At 38.3% G+C, this 17,184-nt stretch overlaps 1 protein-coding gene across 1 annotated transcript in view; it reads right to left on the bottom strand.

The window, feature by feature from the left end:
* The window catches only part of CABLES1 (Cdk5 and Abl enzyme substrate 1), a 124,501-nt gene that overhangs the window by 18,531 nt on the left and 88,786 nt on the right, over window positions 1–17,184 (bottom strand). Inside the window, exons 4-7 of the mRNA XM_030552912.1 lie at window positions 16,556–16,633; window positions 6,986–7,085; window positions 5,172–5,328; window positions 4,006–4,109 (exon numbers count right to left, since the gene is read on the bottom strand). Of these exons, the coding sequence (XP_030408772.1) occupies window positions 4,006–4,109; window positions 5,172–5,328; window positions 6,986–7,085; window positions 16,556–16,633 (439 nt within the window). The remainder of the gene's footprint in view (window positions 1–4,005; window positions 4,110–5,171; window positions 5,329–6,985; window positions 7,086–16,555; window positions 16,634–17,184) is intronic.

Below are 17,184 nucleotides of genomic sequence, written 5' to 3'. Positions count from 1 at the left end.
ATGTGGGGCTGCTCATGTAAGTAAAGTTACAGAAGCACTCATGACCCAAGCCATACAGATATTTAAGTCTAGGCTTACAGGATGGCATAATCTGAATATCAATGTGGATTCCGATACTATTGGCTATATAACAGGATAGCAGAAAATATTTTACCTGGCGTTCTACCTAGCAAAATGCTAGCATCCATCAGTTTGCAACACTCTGGAAGACAATACTTTAATAGCTCTAAACCGCATTTCCGATCTTAAGAGCAGTTTATACCACTGTCATCACTTTAATCAAAAATAACCTCCAGGGTCAATGTGTGTAATGGTCAATGGTGTTCCTCCTGACATTATTCTAGTGTTCCTTTTAGATGTTTGGAACCCTCCCACTATCTGATGAAGGAAGGAACCGCCACTCCTTTAATCAGGAACAGGGGGTAGAGCCAGCAGGAGCTAGGGCAGCACAGGCTGCTTGCAGAAAACAGCAGCTACCTAAGGTGCATGGGGAAGGAGAGAATGATCCTATGTCCCTCCTGGAAAAGAATCTTGGATAGTCTTGGGGGTGGGAGGGTAAAGGGAGGGAGAGAGACAGAAATACGGAGTGGATAGAAGGTGTGAAAGAAGAGCAGGAAAGTGTGTGTGTAAGTGTAAAAGAGACAGAGAACCCCGAGGAGCTGATCACCTTCTCCTTGCTATCAAGGTGATGTGTAGTCAGCCTGTCTCTATTATTTTTCCAGCAGTCTTTCGATTTGCTGCTAGGAGAAGACAGAGGGGGTATAGGAAGTAGTGTAGTTCAGGGTAAACCTGAGTAAACTGAATTTACCCACTTCTCACTTGGGGAATATGAAATTTAATTTAGGTTAAGTTACCTACTTCTTTTCTTTTTTAACACTACGCCACTAGGCCTGGGCACCTTTCACCACCAGCCTTGTCTCTCACATAAGACCTCTGAGTGGTGGGGAAGAGAAGATGACAGAGGAATGCCAGGAGAAGAATAGTCAACTTTTCCCTGAAAATGTCCTGCTGCCTGACCTTTAAAGGTAGGAATCTCACCTGAGTGCTCTGGTGGGGTACTGAGAGGCCATGTAAGTCCCTTAGGTATCCAGGGCTCAAATTTGTAAGGCTTTACATATCAGAACAAATGTCCCAAATTAGGCTTGGCTGCAGAGAGTCAATGCAGTCATCACAGAATTAGTGTGATATGCTTTCTTCAGCTCACACTGCCAAGTAAGCAGCTGAAGTCTGTGCTACTGTAGCTTCTAAACAGTCTTCAGTGCTAGCATCACATAAACAGTCCTGTAGTAATCCTGTTTATTGATTTGGTATACATAATTGTGGCAAGGCCATCATTAGACAAACAGGTGCAATCATCACCATTTACAGATTTGTAAGATTTGCACTTTTGGGTACCCGTATTAGCAGAGAATTCACGAGCATCTCCAAATTGTGAGCCTCCTGGACATGAATTAGGTGAATTCCCTCCAAAATAATTCTACATGCATCACTCGGCATCACCTCTTTCTTGTCTAGAATGACCTTCAGCCACATCCTCACCTAAGTCTATAACTCTGCTAGGCACTGGGAGATAACACACTGCTCATTCTTGAAGAGACTGAGAGCTGCATATCAGCTGCATGCTGTATTACAGCCAGACCATCTCCCTGTTTCACACAGTGGCTTCAGAAATGTAAAGCAGCAAATGGCAGAATACTTGCAGAACTCTGAAGATGAACAACTGTCCCGCATCAGCCTTTGCTGTTTAGTTTATCAAAAAGAAGACCGACAGGTGACTTGATTATGGTGGATACTTACCTTGGTACCTTCATAAGTAGAAAATACTGGGTACTAAATGCCTCTTTATCTCGCAGAGAAAAGTATAACAACGAGCAATGGCTGGAAGTTAAAGCCAGACAAATTCAATTAGAAGGAAAGTATAAGTTTTTAACGAGGAAAATTTAATCATTGGAACAAACTACCAAGGGAAGTCATGGATTTTTCAGCTCTTGAGGTCTTGAGATCAAAACTGGATGCTTTTCTGGAAGATCTGCTTTCAAGAGCATGCACAAGAGGGGACAAGCAGGGATACAGCCTCCCGCAATCAGTGGGGGCACAGCACTCTTCCAGGGCTGGGGCTAGAGATGACAGCTCCTCTGGCTGCCAGGGGAGAGCGAGCCCCTCCAAAAGTGGCCAGTTTTTTTTCTCATGCACGCCCCTGTCTGCTTTAACTTGTGTTTGACTAATTGGGTTCAATGCAAGGATAATGGAATGAAATTCTATGGCCTGCAATATACAGGAGGTCAGACTAGATGATCTAATGAGCCCTCTGGCCTTAAATTCTGTGATCCTTCTAGGAGACTGAAAACCCCCAACCAATGCCATCTATCCCAACAACGAGCCACAGGTGGGCAGCAAAATCTTGTGGCCAGCACAACTGAAGATGGATAACAAGCCTGAAAGATGCAGCATCAACATGTGACCTCTGTCCATTGCTAGATGGAAATCATCCATAAAAGAGACTACAGCAGTCTCCCTGCCATACCCGTGCCAAAGCCAGATTGAAAAGGAGGGACCAAGGAAAAAGAAATCAGAGGATTCTAGGTGAAACAAATGCTGCCTCTCTGCAGACTTCCCAATATCCTTATCCATGTGGGGAAGGTTAGAAACAAAGCAATGACTGCCAAATCAGTCTCAATGGAAGATTTCTTGAGCAATGGTTTAATGATCTTTCAGTTGAGAGAAGCTGGTTTTCCTGCAGGACAGGACAGGGAATATTAACGATCTCAAAACAGATCCAGTATTTTCCCCACTCAATTTCACTAACCATGAGGTGCAAGCCAAAATACCTCTCAAGCTCCTAGAGTGAAATTAGCAGGAAGTAAAGCAGAAGAGATTCTACCTTTTTTCCCTTCGAGGGACAGATCTGTCATCACAAAGGGAGCAGCGGAATTAAATCAAAGCATTCTATGCAATAGCTAGAAAACTTCTGGCAGGGAGGAGCAGACTTCACTTCTGACTGGAGCACACAACATGTTAATTTGAAGAAATAATGGGTGGAAAGAGAACACTTGTATCCTGTTTATCAAATAAAGACTGATAGAGGAAAAAAGAAACTTTATGCAGCACATGCTTAGCTGCTGTTGTACTAGTATCAACAAGACCTGTTTTGAGCTAAGTCAATACTTGACCCAATAGCTTTCTCTTATGGACCAATTTTTCTGAGATTTTAAGCCATATAGGTCTATCTATATACATAGTTATAAATGTAAACTTGCCTTTTTTGGTGGGGGGCAGAGGGGTGAGTCAATTTTTTTCCTATTGTCTCTCCTTCTTTGGATGCACTGTGCATGTGCGCACACACTCTTATGGAATGCATGTTGTAAGACTGCCCTCTCAATCAAAAGATGTGCACCAAATTCTAGGAAGGATAATATAAACTTGATGCAATTAAAAACAAATAGAAGGTGCACAACCATTTATCTTCTTGCATAAAATATTGAGATGGGCAGGATTGAGAGACTGAATTGTTACAGCTTTGGATATCATGGAAAATATATCTTATGCTAGTGATGGGACTTTCCTTCTTACTTTGAGACTACAAAGAGCAACCCTTGCCAAAACAGACAGCAGCCTGTACAACACCTTCAAAGAATATAAAGAACCTGCTGGAAACCAGAGTTCTGTCCCAGCGATGACAGGAATCAAAAAACACAGTGCTGCTTGTGCAGCTTCATACAAAACGAAAAGCAACAGATATCACATTTACACGAGAAATAAGAGCCAAGGAGAGGAAATAAAAGTAACCCACTGAAAGACGGAACAGAATAAATGCATTATTAACAGAAATTAAGCAGCAATAAAAGCTTTTACTTTTATAACACCCACACTGACCTACTTTTACATGTCCCTTGTCATGGAGAACAAGGGATTCCAAAATGCTGCTGTTAGGTGGTATAAATGGTGTGTGATGATTTTAAGCAGGAGATTTCAAAGTCCTAAGCACTAGGATCAAGTGTTACTCACCATATATGAAGGAAATATTAAAACTCGCTTATGCTTGCCACATGGCCACTGAGGATCATCTAAAAGATTTGGGTCATAGTCAATATAGTCTCCCAGGTCACTGCCTATAAAGAACATATAAAAAAAAGTGATTGAACAATTAACTGCATCAAGAAATGTCTTAGACTTAAACATAGGCAGCAAGCAAGTTTTCAGTCAATGGACAAAATTACCTCTGTTTGGGACTTCTGAAGGAGCCTAAGGGAGATAGCGGCAACAAAATCCTGTTGAAATTGGATAGTAGCTTGGTGCCTGCTTCTCTTAGGCCTTTGAAAATCATAAACTCTCTTGCTTGCCATTCCTTTTAAATACACAGAAGTGTCCCTTCCACAGAAGTGGATACATTAAAGCTGTTGTCATTGAAGCCTGGGGACTTTACATGCACAATATAATTTGCAGAAAGATGCTGAACCTACCATTTATGAATATAATCTGTAATTCTCCAAGCTCTGAGTTCACGACTTTGTGAATTTACATAGTGTAGTCATGAGTCATAAGTTTGCCATCTATATGTTGCCATCTTTACACTACAGTATACATACCCCTCCATACTTAGAGGAGAGGTACATGTGGTAAAATCAGATCAAGGACATGGGGGAAAGTTTCAAATTTTTTTAATCAGCAAGTGAATATGATAAAGCATCTGCCTTGATTTTTCTCCTGTTTATACAGATCTTCTGAGTTGCTTCAGGTAAAATGTAAAGATATCTTAAATGTATAGTGCTTTAGCTACTACTTTTTGGGGAGTGGGAGAAAAAGCCTTGTTTGTTCTGATATTGAAAATAAAACCTTCATTATTTATAATGGAAAAAGCCACAAGTAAGATTTTTACATCTATGACTTTGATACCAACAGTAAGTGAGTGTGGTGGGTGGGAAGATGGTAATGGGCTACATTCCACAGTGATATTGTTCATTTGAGATTCTATGAACTTTAAACCAATTTGGCTAAGCAAAATATGGGCAACTAGAAAAAGGTTTTTCCACAATCTACATCACCCGTTACTTTGTTTGGAGACTGAACTTTGCTTAATTTTAAAAAAAAAATTCCCCCAGCAAATAGTGTGAAGAACTTCCTATAGCAAGTGTGAGAAGGGATATTAAAATAAATAACTCCTATGAAGTTACCTGTGTCAATGCTCCCCTGCGTGCTGTTAGCTCTTGCCAAGGAAAGGCTACGATGGCTTGCATTGCGAAACTGGGAGAAGGAGGAGGTGGAGTCAATTGTGTTTCTCCGTGTTCCCAAGGCATTGGTTGGAAATAGAAACTGTGTGTAAGAAACAGTCTAGACAGAAAGAGCCAGAATAGGCACACAGTTAATCACACAACTCAGCCTTAATAGGATCCAATTGATGTGACTGGGTTTGAAATTGGAGACGCCATGCAGTGTGGCTGGCATTTACCATCAAATTCAATTTTTTGTGTTTCAGATTTTGAGTTAATCACAGATTAATACCAGCCACTTGTTTTCCTTTCAGTGTGATCAGTTCATCCATGCTGAAAAGCTTTTGCATACATGTTATGCCCTTTGTAAAAAAGCAGATATAGTATGTTATATTTACCAAATCCTAATGAAGGGCCTAATTCTAAATCCACTGAAGTCAGCTGAAAGATTTGCATTGACTTCAGTAGACTTTGGATAAGGCCTCACCTGCATTTTTTCTTCCTAGGAAAGCTATAGCAGATTCCCGCAATTTCTTTACTGAAACAGCATGCCTGTATACCGGTTCTCAAGCATAACTGGGACCAGAGTGAACTTGCTTGAGCAGTAATATCAGTTGTTTCAGGATTAAATGCTTCTGAAGCTACTTTTTAGTCCTAACATCTTAGATAGTGAGGGAGATATTAGACATTAGTATGCTGCAGGTAATCTATTGCCTATCAACATGGAATAAAGATGAACGAAGGATTTGCAGTGAATAGTTTATTTGATAAATGCATAAGTAGATAAAAAAGGAAATTAAACAGGAAACAGGTATTCTTTTCTCAAATGTATAGAGCCCTACATGGATACAAAATTTGTATCTGCATTCGATCCACAAAAATGGTCCACAGATGCAGATATCCATGGATATAAAGTGGATCTCTGCAGATTTGCAGGGCTTGACAAATGTATATGTTGTTCAAAATTAACCATGGAATAATTTCAACAAATTTTTAGTCTGCTGATTGTTTATAAGCAGTTCATTGTGTGTATATCAAATTCAAAATGCAAGCAGTGTTTAGTTTTGATTGGGCATATAAATCACAGATTGTAAGATCTCTGGGGCAGGGACCATCTCTTTGCTATGCGTGTGTACAATACCGAGCACAATGAGGCTGGGGCCTTTAGTTCCTACCACAATACAAATAATAATAAATAGCAAGATATTGTTTCTATTGCTCCCTGGATGAGTATAACTAATTGAACTAGGTTTTCAGCACAAATACTTGCATTTGAGTCATATATTCTCTATGCTTCAAAATTGTTTCCCCAAAGTTTCAGAATTAATATTTTTATTCAATCAAATATTTGTGGATTTTCTGAGGCATTCACACAGCACAAAAGTAACGTTACAGCTATATTTCGTGTATAAGATTCACTAAAATAAAAAGGGAAGCTGTAATGCTGCTTATTTGTAATACCACCTTACACATGATTTCTAACACCAGTCAATACACTGTGAAGTGATCTGTTGTGGACAGAGCAGTGTTTTTGGATTTACTAATAATTTGTAGTCTAATTATGATCGTAGGATGATTTCTTCAGGAAAAAACTAGTTGGTTTGCACTGACAGCTTGCACACTTTTTTTTCATTCATTTTATAATAATTCAGTATGTACTGCATTGTAACCTATTCTCTTACATTATGTAGATTACAATGCAACATGTAATTTGCACTTGGCTTTGGTAATTTTACATTTTCATCATAAAATTAGATCTAATAAGATAAAATTTTTACCTTCCCATCAGCCCCTAGTTCCACACCTTCAAGACCAATTATCTCTTTTAAACACACTCCTCCAGTAGGCACACAACGTCCTCCTTCTAATTTCATATCCCTGGAAAACAGAAGCCAGTAATAAACACATTTTTCCTAAGATGGAAGCAGAAACACTGTCTACTGCTATCCTCTACCAAAGACTGATAAAAAGAGATGATAAAACATACAATACAGAAAGTTCAGATCAGATAACTTCTACATACTGCACTATACTACTGAAAATGCTTTATAGCTATAAATTCTATAAAACTTTATAGTTTGTTTTACCCATACAGAACAGAAACCAAACCAACCAACCCCAAGTGAGTCAAAGAAAGACGCACAATGCTGGAATTGGGAGTCATAACACATCTGTCTCATAACCAAAAGAAAAGGAAGAGGATAAAGAGTAGAGTGAGGAGATCCACAAATGACTGCTTCCCTGCAACTGCAAGATTTATCTTCTGAGATTTGCCCACTCGATCCCTACATCGGCCTGAAAACATGTCAGCACATATTTAAGTCTTCCCCTCTTGAGCATGGGCTTAGCTTTAAAATGCATGCTTAAATCTCATTAACTACAACGGAACTTTAAAATGTGCTTAACATTAGACACATGCTTAAGCATCTCTCTTCAGGAAGGGCACTATAGGCCTCAGTTTGGTAAAGCATTTTAAGCACCTGCCTAATCAAATTGGTTTCAATGAGACCACTCAAGTTAAGCATGTGCTTAAGTCCTTTGCTGGGTTGGGGCCTTAGGCCCAAAACAACTGGAAAGTCTATATAGTGGTGTTAAAAATGAGACACGTTGTGAGGCATCTCACTGGATTTGAGACTAAAGGATTGGAGCCTCAGTTTGTGATGTTTCATATTCTGTACAGCTGAATCTTCAGGAGTTTACCCTGTCCTGCTTCCTTCTGTCCACAATGCAAACTGTCATTCAGTTTATTCTCCCTCAAACCTGGAGGGGGAGGGGCGCAAAGCTCAAAGCTCTCCATAAATTACAATCAACTTTTATGAACAGCAAAATGTATCCACCTTCTGGATAAGGCGTTTCTATAATAAAACAAGACTTTGTACTGGGTATTTAACCCTTTGTAAAAATGTTAATTTTTAAGTGAATTTAACTTAGTACAATGCTACATTCTCATTTTGCTACCTGATATTTTACTGAGCGATCAGAACAATTATATAAAAATAACCTTTTAGCAGAAGCACCAGATTAAGTTCTGTGCACTTGGGAATAAGGCTTAAAGGAACACTTTCTATTAAAAAGAAAAAATGGTATGTGGTATCATTTTTATGATATTTAAGACCCTACCGCATTAGTCCCACAACATAAAAACTTTATTCTAAACAAATACATTTGAAATTAATGTATGTTAAAAAAATTCCTAAGATGCTAAATTAATTCTTTGAAATAATATGAAAGTACTCTAGTCTCCTTCCTAAAAAGATTAGGGAGACTATAGAGGAAATTATGCCATTATACAAAACAAAAACCCAAGGAACGTTTTTTATTTAATGCAATCAAAGGGAAAAACCAAAAAGTTAGGTATCTATGCTAACATTCAAAAGGGAGCAAGAGGGCATACTTTAAAAAAATCAACACGGCTGACTTTCAGAAATGTAGACTCTGAAGACTTAAAAGGAACTGATTCTTCTGTCGGTGAGATCAGGGGCAGCTGACAAGAGTATAAACTACGTTTCCTAAACATTAGCTGAAGTTTAATGAGTAATGGTGACTCAATCTTCTCTGTCACTTTTACTTTACTGAAATGAACACACATCCCTGGGGCCCTGCTACTACAGTGCATTTATTCTCATTCCACTCAGAATTAAGTACTGTTCTGAAAGTGCCACTTAGAAACACTTTTCAGTCTTCTCCTTTCCCAAAGCCTATACTTGTAGGTAATATCTGCCTGCTCACTTTGTAAAACATAGTGGTTATTGTTTGGAACCCATCACCCTTGGGCTAGAGAGAACTTAATTCCTTTTCCTGGAGAGGATTGGTCTAAAATATTGGCCGTGTTCTCCTTTACATATAAATGAAGAGACCACTTTAGTGCAGGCACATCCTTCTCCCACGTAATAAAGGATTATAGAGAACAGTACTTACTTGGAGCATGTAATTCTCTCAGGTCTACACTCTACTATTGTTCTTTTGCCCATTACCAAGACCTAAAGCAATCTAAGTCTATGTGCATGGGCTGGGCCAAATGGCAGAGGAGGCCCCAAGGACTCACATGGGTTAGCTTTAGGCTCCCTCCTGAGCCAGACACATTTAAAAAACCAACCAACCAACCAACCAACCTTTTTGGAGCTTAAGCAAAGTCATTCTGTAGTTACCTTTTTTCTGGAACTATTAATGCAGGGCCAGACTGCAGAAGTTCATTGTACGGGGATGCAGAGAACTAGGGAAATGTGCAAGGAGCCTCTCCCCACTGTAACTCAGCAAGCAACCTGTCACAGTTGCAATCCCTGCATTCAGGAGAGCACAGTTAAACACCTGAGGATTGCATGGGCCCCACAGCAGGTAGAGGAGGAGCTGGAACATGGCTGTTTCTTCATATACAGCTAGCTGAGTGGCCAGTCACACCAGGGGAGATAGACTCCATTGTTCTTTAGGTGCAGTCTCTGCAATACCCCTGTGTACCAGAGGGCCTGTAACTGTTAAGGCTCTATTCCTCACCAAGCACCTCATGGGATGCCTCTTTACTTTGCTCAGTGGCTTGGCCTCCAGACGATCTTATATATATTATTTCTAAGGCTCCAAAGTCTGTGTTTTTATTATTTATAGTGTGGTAGCACTATTGTAATGACTGGGCCCTGGTTGGTCTAACCCACTTGTGAGCCTAACTGTGTGAAAATGGATAAAGAATTGATGAAGTGTCACAATAATCTATAACAACGAATGTGGCTGTGGAAAAAGTGCCACAGGGAGATAGACTGAATTAGTCCAAACGAAAAGGCTATTGATATAATTCAAGGATTGTATTAGGGTTATACCTGTAAACAAGAAAAGTGTTGGACCGGTAATCGATGAACCAAAACTGGTGTGTTGGAAATTAGTCCTAATTGCTAGACAAAATAATAAGAATGGGCTTTTCCACCCATCACTCCCTTTTGGGGTCCTCAAAAAGAAACTTTGGGGGGTGGGGAAGCTGGCTACCCCGATGCTGGCTGACAGAACAGAAAGGAGCAACCTTCACCATCATTGCTGCCATTCCCCCATATTTTCTGAGACCCTGGGATTTACCAGGATACCATTGGGCATTCATTGCCTGAAGCTGAGAGAGTTCCTGACCAGACCAGAGAGAGGACCCAGATAGCATTGCAACTTCCACGGGCTCTGGCTAAATCCCAAACACCTGGGATGTGAGACTTTGTCACTCTGCCCCATTGTGTCCTTTTCCTTTCCCACTTTATTTCTTCTCTTTCCTATCCCTCTTTCTTTTGTCTTCTGCTCTATAATGAGAGTCTGGCTTAGCCAGCTAAGTCTGTATATTTTGCAACACTGCCATAAGCCTCAGAGTAGCAGCCGTGTTAGTCTGTATCTGCAAAAAAAACAGGATTACTTGTGGCACCTCAGAGACTAACAAATTTATTTTAACATAAGCTTTCGTGGGCTACAGCCCACTTCATCAGATGCATGCCGTGGAAAAAATATATAGATATATCTTCCTACTGTATTTTCCATGACATGCATCTGATGAAGTGGGCTGTAGCCCACTAAAGCTTATGCTCAAATAAATTCGTTAGTCTCTAAGGTGCCACAAGTACTCCTGTTCTTTTTGCCATAAGCTTGTGACTAGAGATGCAACTTAAAAAGCCTGACACTGGTACAAGTTTGCCAGGTCTCAGAGTGGCTGATGAAACGATGTGCTATGCCTGTGTTTGTTTCAACAGTGCAACTGCAAATGAAGGTCAACACCAGAAGCTGCATTTTCTATCTTTGCAATTTGTTTGTGTCTTCTCGGAAACAACAATAACGGCTTCAACCATTTCAACTAACCTCTTCTCTCCCCCACCCCCAAGGACAATTATCACTATTGGTCGTACCATATAAGAGATTGTCAAAGAGGGGGGTTTCTTCTAAAGACTCTATCCAGTTAAAAGAAAGGGAAACAGGGGATGTTGTTAAAATAAAGTCTTACTTATTACCTTTCATGCCAGGGTGAGGGTCTCTTACAGTACTTTAGTGGATAATAATGCACTGGGTCCGGATTCTCATTGTTTTTTGTCTCCACTGACTTCTATGGAGTTACCCCAGATTTATGTAAGAGTTACAGAAAAATCAGGCCCTAAACATTTTATTGGAAATGCGGTGCTGAGTGGGTGCTATTTACCTACTGCATGTAAAAAATTAAATCTGAAGTTTTGACAGGGTTCAGAGCTCAACATGCTGGTTATTTGGGAGCTACAGTGAAAGTAGTGAAAATGTGCTATTTTCTCTCTCTGCATTTTTCCTGGAACAGCATAGTGTGACTTGTGATTCCATGGCAAAATTATTACAGGATAATTACTGGTTTTGATTATTTCTGCCCTATATAGGAAAGAATAAACAATCAGAATAAACAAAAATCGGAGAGATTTTAAGCATGGATTAGCAGTCCATAAATCACACATTATTGGATTCAGTAATGAAACATTTCTTGAATGATTCTAAAATGGATGCCTGGATGTGATCTATAAAACCCACGGCAAGATTCTTGCTGTGCAGTTGCTCTTTAAACGACAACACTAGCTGAACATTTTTGTGAATTATTTAAAAGTCAATTAAATATTAACCTGACTCCCAGAAACCTAAAAAGAAAAAAAGTCTATTTACAACAACAGGTGCCTGATAAGTGAATTTTATTTGGAAATGTAAGCTCTTCGGGGGATATGGTTAGGAGTAAATATACTCAATGATCCCAGACCATTACAGATTAATTAAGACTAGCCTGAAAACAACAGCACTTCAAATTCATGGGAATCCAAAGTAAAATATTGTTCTCATCCTTCACAGTGAAGAACTCCCATTTTATTGACTCTGTTGCAGGGATAAGGGTAATTACAGCTTTGGCAAGGATCAGATGCCACACAGACCAACAACAAGCCTTTCCTTGACATGCTGACTGAGTCTGCCCATCATAACTGGGCTCCAGTTTTTCACTTCCTAATTGCACTTATTACTGGAACAAGAACTATGGCTACAGTGTATTGGCAGAGGAATCTGAGAAACTTGTACAAAGTCCCTTACAATTGTGTTGTGTACTTTCACTAAGTACCTCAAGGACTCAGCATTTCAGCTTCTGCCTTGATATCTTACCTAATATAAGAGAAATCTCAGGAAAATAAATCCTATCACCTTAATGAGGTTTCATGCTTAATCTCAATATCAAGCCAAAAATACACACAACAATGAAGCTTATACTCCTGACATTAAATAATTTGTAGACTTTGAAAATTTCTCACTATGTAGGAACAAAATTAATGAGAAAAAAAAAGCCTATGAATCTGTAATTTTCCACAGCACTATTATTAGTTATTTTTGTTGTGAGGGAGGGGTAAAGCAAAGCCAGGAGAATTTATCTTTTTCTTTTAATTTCTAATAATAGATGTAGTTCCTGTTCACCATGTCCACAGAATGATAAACATTCAGGAAATGTGTGCCTGAGGTTGATGATGACTTCATCTAAATTGCCTTAAATACCAAGTTCTGACAAAGGAAAAAAATAGCACAGGAAACTTAGATTATGTCTACACAGCCACCGGGAGGTGCAGTTTCCAGTTTAGGAAGTCATACAAGTGGTAGCTCTGCTTGAGAGCCAATCGATTTAAAGATTAAATAATCACTATCATTTTTCTTAATGTACATATTTTGTCTGTGAGACATGCATGTTTATCTCAGCCATTCCAAATAGGTCTGTATGATGTCAGTATAAATCATGCTCAGAAGAGCAAGATTTTGTTCCTGCTTACTGCAGACACATAAAGATCATAAATACTTTAACCATAAAGAACCTTTCTGAAGCTGAAATGTAACAAGCAGAACAAGTTTGCTGTGGTACTAAACAGGAGTAGATTTATTCACCGAACAAATGCAGTGCTTTATAATGCTAAAGCCATTCATTTTAAGTTTTATGACATATGGTTTCTTTGCACTTAGTATAAACAAAATTACAGTCAAGGTCAATCAAGCAGTGCTAGCTTCCTGCAGTTCCCATTAATTTCACTGCGGGTGTTAAGCATCTCTCAGATTTGGCCCATAATTATCATGGGAAATAGAGTGTCTGTTATTAAAAAATTCAGATGAAGCAATAACATTGTTGCAATATTCCCAGTATATTACAACTGTGTTATGCTGATGTTACATTAGTAAGGATGACCCATGCCACTAGTCAGTACTTAGCTATCTCACAGCGGTATTCTACGGATTATTTTACTTTGGGCTAGATTGTGGCATGCAGTTGAGCCTGTGGAAATTCATAGATTCCAAGGTCAGAAGAGCCCATTGCGATCATCTACTCTGACCTCCTGTATAGCACAGGCAATAGAATGTCCACAAAATAATTCCAAGAGCAGATCTTTTAGAAAAACATCCAAATCTTGATTTTAAAATGGTCAGTCACAGAGACTCCATCATGGCCCATAGTAAATTCTTCCAATAGTTAATTACTCTCACAGTATTTACACCTTCTTTCCAATCTGAATTTGTCTAGCCTCAACTTCCAGTCATTGGAGCATATTATTCCTTTCTCTCCTAGACTGAATAGTGCTAAATATTCATTCCCCATATAGGTACGTATAGACTGTAATCAAGTCACCCCTTCACCTTCTCTTTTTTTAAGCTAAAGAGATTGAGCAATTTTGTCTCTTCTCTGAACCCTCTCCAATCCTTCTTGAATTGTGAGCACCCAAACTGGACACAGTATTCCAGAAGCAGTTGCATCAGTGCCAAATACAGAGGTAAAATAACCTCCATATGCCTATTCAAGATTCCCCTGCTTATGTATCCCAGGATTCCATTAGCTTTTTTGGACACAGCATCTCACTGAGAGCTTATTTTCAGCTGATTATTCACCATGACACCCAAATCTTTTTCAGACTCACTGCTTCCAAGGATTCCATTCTGGAAGTATACTCTATATTCTTTGCTCCCAGATTTACATTTAACTATATTAAAACTACAGTTTGCTTGCATCCAGTTTACCAAGAAATCCAGATTGTTCTGAATCAGCAACCCATCCTTTTAATTATTTACCACTCCCCCCAATTTGTGTTATTTGCAAACTTTCAGTGATGATTTTGTGTTTTCTTCCAGGTCATTGACAAAAATGTTAAATAGCACAGAGCCAAGAACTGATCCCCGAGGAACCCCACTGAAAACAGACCTGCTCAATGACTAGTCTGTGTTTATAGTTACATTTTATGACCTAGCAATTAGCCAGTTTTTAATCCATTTAATATGTGCCATGTGACTTTTATATCATTCTACTTTTTCATCAAAATATTGTCCAGCACTATGTCAAACACCTTACAGAAGTCTAAGTGAATTATGTCAACACAATTACTTTTATCAATCAAACTTGTAATCTCATAAAAAAATCAGGTCTGTTTGACAGGATCTGTTTTCCATAAACCCATGTTGATTTGCATTAATTACATTGCCCTCCTTTAATTCTTTATTAATCGAGTTCCATATTAAATGCTCCATTATCTTGCCTGGGATTGACGTCAGGCTGACATGCCTATAATTACCTGGGTCAGCCCGTTTACCCTTTTTGAAAATTGGCATATTTGCTTTCTTCCAGTCTTCTAGAACTTCCCCAGTGCTCCAAGACTTATTTAAAAATCAGTGTTAATGGTCCAGCAAGCTCCTCAGTCAGTTCTTTTAAAATTCTTGGATGCAAGTTATCTGGACCAGCTGATTTAAAAATGTCTAACTTTGGTAGCTTCTGCTTAACATTCTCCAGACACACTAATGGAATAGAGAGAGCATTATCCCTATATGATAAGACTGTATAACATGTTTTTTCCCAAATACAGAACAGAAATATTTATTCTGCCTTTTCTGCATTATTATTGATAAATCTACCATTTTCATCTAGTAATGGACCAATATCATTGTCAATATCATATCATATATATATTTTTGTTCCTAATATATTAAAAAAAAATCCTTATTGTTCTTAACTCTGCTGGCCATAGATTTCTCCTGGTGTCCCTTGCCTTCCCTTATCAATTTTCCATGATTCCTAATGTGTGTGTCTCTCTCTCTCTCTCTATATTTTACAGCTGCCTTCACTTCCTCTTTAAACCAGATAGTTTTTTTAACCACCATAGCCTTCTTCCTCTAATGTGGTATTGTGGCTTCTGGGGCATCAAGTACAGTGTTCTTAAATGATTCTCAATTGTTATTCACATTTTTCTGATTAAATTCTGCCTTCCAGGTGATTTTCCTTATTATCACTGCAATTCAGAAGGCATAGCCTCTTGCTTTCAATCTTTCAAAGGCATATTCAGCTCTCTGAGATAGCAGTTAAATTCCACATTCCAGTGATCCTAAATGCACTGCAATGCAGTACAGACATAAACTGCTAATGTTTCAAGATTTGCTTAATGCATCTTTCCAGTTTAATTAGCTAAAGAAAATTTTTTACTCAAAGACAGGATAATTGACCCAATTTCACCGTATGGTATCTGCTTCTTTTGTACACAAAACAGTTTGCTATGAATTACTCAGACACTGAACTGTAATGCTAAAAAACTTTACTGAAAACAATGGGCCAAATTCATCCCTGATGTACTTTAGTGATATTAGAAAAGGGATGAATTTGACCCAAAGTGATCTGTAGGTGTCCTTTTTCACACTGTTACCCAACTTCACATATCCTAGTTTGATGTCTTCACTTACGTGGTTTCAATTTGGAATGATGGGCATTGCACGTTCTGTATCTTTGGAAAATTACAAACCTATTGGCCCAGATCTTCAGCTGGTATTATCTGGCATAGCTCCACTGAAGACACTGACATCAATGAGGATCTGGCCCATGGCTTATAAGTTATTTGTCTCCATTTTTACAACTGGTGTTTTCAGTAACTGAATACAGTTTTTAAACCATTTTAATGAAATAGTTCAATTAACAGTATTTTGTTTGAATTCAATCATTTCTCTACAGTGCTGGAAACTAGATACTGTAGCATTGTTCTAGTGTAGGAGAATCAGAAAGGGAAAGCTGACTATATATAAAAGTAATAGTGTCTAGAATATCTGCATTGTCCAAGATTAGTGAAGCATGAAAAACAAACAGTACAAATGGTAAATTGTACTAGTAAACTGGATTTTTTTAATTTCTCCAGTTTTAATAATCTAAGATATTATAACAAAGATAAGGAAATCTGTGATTTAAAAATATGATTTTAACCTGATACTATAGCACAAATCAAATATTTATCTTTTGGGGGAAGATATTTAAAAACAACAGCCCTATTGTCTGTATTCAGTACTATATATGCTGTTATGACCCAAAGAGACAAGGTAGTATGCATAAATATACATACCCGATTTGGGTACAGTCTCGATACGGCAGCACTGAAAATATGCTACAGAAGGATCTTCTGCCACTGATAAGGACTATTCTAAAAAAATAAACAAAAATCAAAGACTAAAATTAAAAAAAAAATCTCACAGCAATAAGCAAAGCAAACAACAAGCGTTAGCATTCAGGCATTTAGCAATTAAAAGCTTCTACCATTGACAATTGTGTCCTTCTCTTTTTAGAAGTTGGTGCTGTGTTCCATAGAAAAATACTGTACAACTGAATGATTTACACGAAACCTGAATTACACTGCCTCACATCACCTACCCATCATATAGATAGCTAACAGAGCTGAAGCTCCCAAGTTCCATACTGAGGTTCTATTTAATAATTTCACTTGTATGGTAAAGAAAGTTTGATGATAGGCTGTATTTGTAATAAAATATGAAATGCATATATTTGGTGTAGGTTGAATCAATCTACCCTAGACATGTCAAGTTATAAATCATAGTTCAAGATATTTCAAATAAGTTTAAAAACAATGCTCTTTGAGAGAGATCATTAGAGAAGTATAAAAACCTCATAACATTTTAAAAAATGTATTCCTATTATAACATCAGTAATTCTTCTTGTTTAAAAAAATAGTAAAGC

This window comes from Gopherus evgoodei, chromosome 2 (assembly GCF_007399415.2).
Source record: "Gopherus evgoodei ecotype Sinaloan lineage chromosome 2, rGopEvg1_v1.p, whole genome shotgun sequence".
Classification (NCBI taxonomy): domain Eukaryota; kingdom Metazoa; phylum Chordata; order Testudines; family Testudinidae; genus Gopherus; species Gopherus evgoodei.
Note: the sequence above shows the minus strand (reverse complement) of the source record. Positions and strands in the feature narration are given on the sequence as shown.